General features: G+C 48.9%; 1 protein-coding gene across 1 annotated transcript in view; it reads left to right on the top strand.

Annotated features, from left to right (window-relative positions):
- Positions 1-217: 217 nt before the first annotated feature.
- The window catches only part of Dffa (DNA fragmentation factor subunit alpha), a 9,048-nt gene continuing 3,218 nt past the window's right edge, over positions 218-6,047 (top strand). The window contains 3 exon segments of the mRNA XM_013348586.2: positions 218-232; positions 1,929-2,208; positions 5,332-5,474. Coding sequence (XP_013204040.2) covers positions 218-232; positions 1,929-2,208; positions 5,332-5,474 — 438 coding nt within the window.

Raw genomic sequence — 6,047 nt, 5'->3', positions numbered from 1 at the left:
CAGGCTCCAAAGCTACAGAGAAACCCTGTCTCGAAAAAACAAAAAAAAAAAAAAAAAAAAAAGCTGAGACGCTGTACGTTCTTTCTCTTTTCCCTTCTCTCCCTTCACTGTTGCGCATGCTGCAATAAACCTCGCCACGTGGGTTTTGTTGTGTCTTGCTGCGTCCTCCTTTCGTCCAGAAGAAAGAAGAAGAGGAAGAAGAAGAATGCTGACCAAGATGAAAACATCCCAGGTGAGTGGCCTTGAGACAGTGTGGGCGGAGCTTCTATGGACAGAGGCCATAGGTCACTGTACTTTCCCAGACTCCCAGGGAAGTTACCTGGTCCTTGGGCAGGTGGGGGTTTACACATTAACCTCAGGTCTAATGGTTTCTGAGAGAACTCGGCCTACACAGCAGGCAGGGCCGGGCAGCATCTCCTGCAGACTGATAAGATCTCTAAGGCTGGAAAAGGAAAGCCAAGGCTTGGAAGAGTTATATTATTATACCTGTAATGCCAGCATTTGCTGTGCTAAGTCAGGAGGGTTGCCTGGAGTCTTCCTTTATTTATTTGTTTATTTTAAAGACATTATCTCGCCAGGCGGTGGTGGCGCACGCCTTTAATCCCAGCACTCCGGAGGCAGAGGCAGGCGGATCTCTGTGAGTTCGAGGCCAGCCTGGTTTAGAAGAGCTAGTCCCAGGACAGGAACCAAAAGCCACGGAGAAACCCTGTCTCAAAAACCAAAAAAAAAAAAAAAAAAACATTATCTCTTCTCTTTTACCAGGAGTCATTATGTATGCATGTATGTTTTTTTGTTTGTTTGTTTTCCGTGACAGGGTTTCTCTGTATGTATGTATTTTTAAGACAATATCTCTCTTCGTTTATGTAACTCTAGCTGTCCTGAAACTCCCTGTGGAGACCAGGCCAACTTGAACTCACTAAGATTCTCCTACCTCTGTCTCCTGAGGGGTAGAGGCCTGTGCCACCACGCAACTCATTGTCAGCTTTTTGTTTGTCTGTTAGGGGTTTTGTTGTTGTTTTTTGAGACAAGGTTTCTCTGTGTAGCTCTGGCTATTCTGTAACTCGCCCTTTAGAGCACGCTGACCTTGAACTCACAGATCTGCCTACCTCTGCATCCCGAGTACTGGGATTAAAGGCTTGCACCAACATTGCCCGGCTGACAACTCTTTTTTTTTTTTTTTTGGATTTTCGAGACAGGGTTTCTCTGCAGTTTTTTGGTGCCTGTCCTGGAACTAGCTCTTGTAGACCAGGCTGGCCTCGAACTCACAGAGATACGCCTGACTCAGCCTCCCGAGTGCTGGGATTAAAGGCGTGCGCCACCACTGCCCGGCTTTGGCTGACAACTCTTAAATAAAACATAAGAACATGGCTAGCGGCCGGGCGGTGGTGGCACACGCCTTTAATCCCAGCACTCGGGAGGCAGAGGCAGGCGGATCTCTGTGAGTTCAAGGCCAGCCTGGTCTACAAAGGGAGTTCCAGGACAGGCTCCAAAGCTACAGAGAAACCCTGTCTCGAAAAAACAAAAAACAAAAACAAAAAAATGGCTAGCAATGTGTGGAACTGTGCTATCCTAGGTTCCATCATACAGTGTTTCTTGCTTTTTTGTTTTTTGTTTATTAGTTTGTTTTTGTTTGTTTGTTTTTTAGTTTTTCGAGACAGGGTTTCTCTTTAGTTTTGCAACCTGTCCTGGAACTAGCTCTGTAGACTAGCTCTGTAGGTCCAGATCTGCCTGCCTCTGCCTCCTAAGTATACTGGGATTAAAGGCGTGCATCGCCACCACCAGGCATTACCATACAGTGTTTTAAAGAAGAGAAGGGAGGGGATGGGTGAGAAAGGGAGGAGAGAGGAAAGAAAAGAATTTTAAAAAGGAAAGCCAACAATCTCTCCCAATTTCCTGAGCTGAATGCCTGACCCCAACTTTGAACCCAGAAACCACAGGACTCCGGTAGTGCCCTGAAACGCACTACATCTCCCGGCGTGCCTTGCTCTCACGTCACTTGCTGTGGCGAGACATGGAAAGCGGCTCTGGACTGCCTGCGATTTCCCAGTGTATCAGGTTGCACTTTGAGGAGGCTGTCGCTGTCGCGGGGAGCCAGCAACCCGGACCCGGACGACATCCGGCCTCTCAAGCCGTGTCTGCTGCGCCGCAAACACAACCGCGATCAGTACGGCATGGCGGCCTCCTGCCTCGAGGAGCTGAGACGCAAAGGTGGGCTGCTGAGGGGACCGGGAGGGGTCGGGAAGGTGACCCCGGTCACCTAGGGACTGCAGCGGCCCACGTGGGTCCAGCGATTGACAGGGTTTTGGCGCTTTCATTTATCTCCAGTGTGAGGCTCTGTGCGAATCCAGGCTCACTGGCCTGATTCTGGATCCAACGGAGTCCAACGTATTCTCTCTACTCTGGCTCACAGAGGCGGTCCTGGGGTCGCTGGCCGGGTCGGGACGGGTGGCCACAGTCAGTACCTGTCCCATTAAAAGGGAGCTGCCAGTATCTGCCCCCTTGAGTTCATACAAGGAACATGAGCTGACCCAGGTTCTGAGCCTGACTACACGGCTGGACCTTGCACTTATCTTTGGAGCCTTAGTTTTTCAGCAGCGTAGTGGATGCATTTCCAGCCTTATATCAAGGATTGTTGGAGCTCTCAAAGGAGATGTTATGTTAATATTCTTTACAAGCGTTATTATCCCGCAGCGACAAATTGTGTAGCCAAAGAAGTTCTGCAGGGTTTCCATGGAAACTAGCCCAGGACCTGTAGTCATAGTGCATGCTGGGTGTGCAGTGCTTCCTCAGAGCCACTGAGACCCAGGAGCAGGGTTTGAGTTGATGACCGAGATTCTGCCACATCAGTGTTTGCGTTTCACCCCTGGCACTAGGTTACTTCTGTTGCATCGGCTGGGTGTCCTTGGCACAGAGAACTGTGTTTTCTGCAGCTGAGCCTAAAGGAGGCTGGCTGTCCTATTTTGGGGGATGACAGCATTGTAGAGGGCCTCTTGCCTGGCAATAATAAAAATGAAAAGCTATTGAGACAAGCTTCTGCCGCTGCTGTATTTTCCTTTGGTTAGAAGAGCCATGAAGAGCCGGGCGGTGGTGGCGCACGCCTGTAATCCCAGCACTCGGGAGGCAGAGGCAGGCGGATCTCTGTGAGTTCGAGGCCAGCCTGGTCTAAACAAGGGAGTTCCAGGACAGGCTCCAAAGCTACAGAGAAACCCTGTCTCGAAAAACCAAAAAAAAAAAAAAAAAAAAAAGAGAGCCATGAAGGACAATAGCTACAAGCTATTGTATATAGCTGCAAGCAAGCAAGCACTTTTCTCTCTTTTCTGACACTGGATATGTAGAACTCAAGATGAGCACTGAATAAGTGAACAAGAGTCAGTGTTACTTGTCCACAGGAAATTAGACCAGGTTCTGGGTAATGGCTCCGATATCAGGGTGCAGAGAAGCTGCGGGAAACGTTTTCAGGAGCCATTCGGTTTAAATCTCAGTTTGGGGTGCTGGAAAGATGGCTCAGCTGTTAAAAGCACTGGCTGCTCTTGCAGATCTGGGTTCAGTTCTAAGCCCCCACATGACAGTATCCCACCATCTGTAACTCCAGTTCCAGGGCATCCAGCGCCCTCTTTTAGCCTCCTTGGGCACAAGACATGAATGTGGCCCATATACATACATTCAGAAAAAACATTCATACATACAAAAATGTAAAAAATAAAAATGCATCTCACCTGTGCCACTTACTGTGGGATTCTGAATAGGTTACCTAGTCTGTCTGAGCATAAGTTCATTGTCTGTAAATTGGGAATAAGAATAGGACCTCCTTACAGGATTCATAGTTTACCTGACAGGCAGTTAGAATAGTACCGGGCATATGGTAAGTGTTACATTGGTGCTAAGAGTTATGGTTATGATTTATCTATTATTATCTTCCAGCAATTCTACCTAGCTCTTGGGGCACACACAAGAGTACCAAAAGGGGTGTAATCTCCTTGACATGTTTGTCACCTGCCGAACATTCTATTTTCATCTTGCAAAGTACTGGCCATTGATGAGTCCCTGACACCAGTCACCCTGGTCCTGGCAGAGGACAATTCAATAGTGGACGATGATGACTACTTCCTTTATGTCCCTTGCAATACCAAGTTTGTGGCATTGGCCTGTAATGAGAAGGGGGCGTATAACAATTCGGGTAAGAACTTTGGGCCGAACAGCCAGTGTTGCTGTCACGATTCATTTGGCTTCACGGGCAAGCGGTTGCTGTTCGTCCGGCTGTCTAAACACTTACACGGCCATGCTACCCGAGCCCCTCTGTGTACCAGGCACAGGGCTAAGGGATTTAGACGAGAGAGACTGTGGCTCTGCCGTGTCTAGCCAGGTGACTGGGCAAATGACACAGCCTGCCAGGTCCTTATGGAAATGATAATTATAGTATCTGTCTGTCGCGACTGTGACAATCACAGCCGAGTATGTCTCCAGACACTAGCCAAGGCCTCGTCTTCGTGACTGCTCTTCTCTGGCACACGGGGGTTCAGTAGAGGTTAGTGATACCGTCATCATCACCACGGCCGATTCAAATTACCGCTCGCTCGTCCGAGAGCTAGAGAGGCGCCAGCAGCAGAGAGGTGGCGAAGCGTCTGCGGAAAAAAACATTGCTGCTACGCTGAGGAAATCACCTGTCAGCCGTAGCTTTATCAGCCACCATTATCCTCACCCCTCCCCACCCCAGGACCAGTGCTGCTGGTCAGAGTCACATACAAAAATAACACAGCCAAGCATGGTGGCCAGCACCTGTTACCCCAGAAGTCAGAGGCAGGCGGATCAGAAGTCCTAGGCTAACCTCCACGACATAGTGAATTCAAGCCTAGCTCAGGCTACGTGAAACCCCAGCTCCCCAAAAAAGAACACACCCAAGCACAAAGACTAGTCAAAGAGAGGTGTGGTCGGACCTTTGGCCCATGTGTGACCGTACCGTAGGGCTAAGTGGCTGCTGCTTCCTTTTTTTTTTTCCTTTTGAGACAAGGTTTTCATCCGAAGATCAGGTCGGCCTCAGACTCGCTGCGGTCCCCCTGCCTCAATGTCCTGAGGGCTGGGATTAAAGATGATGTTAGCCACCATACGTAATGCAGTACAATTTCACACAGAAATAGGGGGTGGGACACAGAAGAGAGAACAAGGCCCGAGGTGGGGATTAGCTTTCCTGTGACATCCTGTGAAAAGGTGCGTCCCTGTCATGACATTATGACAGGCCGGAGGACATGCTCATTCTCCATGCTGCTGAGTGTTGGGGTTGAAGGCAAAGCGGCCCCTGAATTACTGACCTAACTGGCATTCTCTCTGTATCAGATGGAGGAACAGCCTGGGTTTCCCAAGAGTCCTTTGATGCCCATGAAACAGACAGGGGAGCCGGGGTGAAGTGGAAGAGTGTGGCCAGGCAGCTGAAAGAGGACCTGCCCAACATCATCCTGCTCTCAGAAGAGGACCTCCAAGTGAGTCCCCTCCACAGCCCACAACGCTCCCTAGCCTCTGCTGTCCTGGTACCTTAGGTTCTGTGCCCCCACCTCTCCTGCTGTAGTAATTCCATTTTCTTTTTTTGGCTTGGGGGCGGGGGAGTGGTTCAAAGTCTAATATTTTATCTTTACACATATGAGTGTTTTGTCTGCATGTTTGTCTGTGCACCATTTACATGCCTGATGCCCTTGGGGACCAGAAGAAGGTGTCCCATCCCCTAGAACTGGAATTGCGAAGAGCCATGAATAACCAGGTCCGTGCCTAGAAACTCAATCTTGGGTCTTCTGCAAGATCAGCGAGTGCTCTTAGCCTCAGAACTGTCTCTCCAGTCTCTTGTTAACATTCAGTTTGCATCAGATTCATGAGTGAACTTTTCAAAATGTAAATTTCCAGGCCCCACCCTAGACTTATTCAAGAGAATACACAGAGTGGTATATAGGGAGTGGTGGGGACTACTATGTAGATTGGGAGATGATAAGGAAGTGACCTTCTTATTACTTTTTAAACTTACAAGTTTATTTTGAATAAATAAGATAAATTGTAACTGGAGG

This window comes from Microtus ochrogaster, chromosome 10, assembly GCF_000317375.1.
Source record: "Microtus ochrogaster isolate Prairie Vole_2 chromosome 10, MicOch1.0, whole genome shotgun sequence".
NCBI classification, from domain to species: Eukaryota; Metazoa; Chordata; class Mammalia; order Rodentia; family Cricetidae; genus Microtus; species Microtus ochrogaster.
The sequence above is the reverse complement of the archived record's forward strand: the minus strand, read 5'-3'. Positions and strand labels throughout refer to the sequence as shown.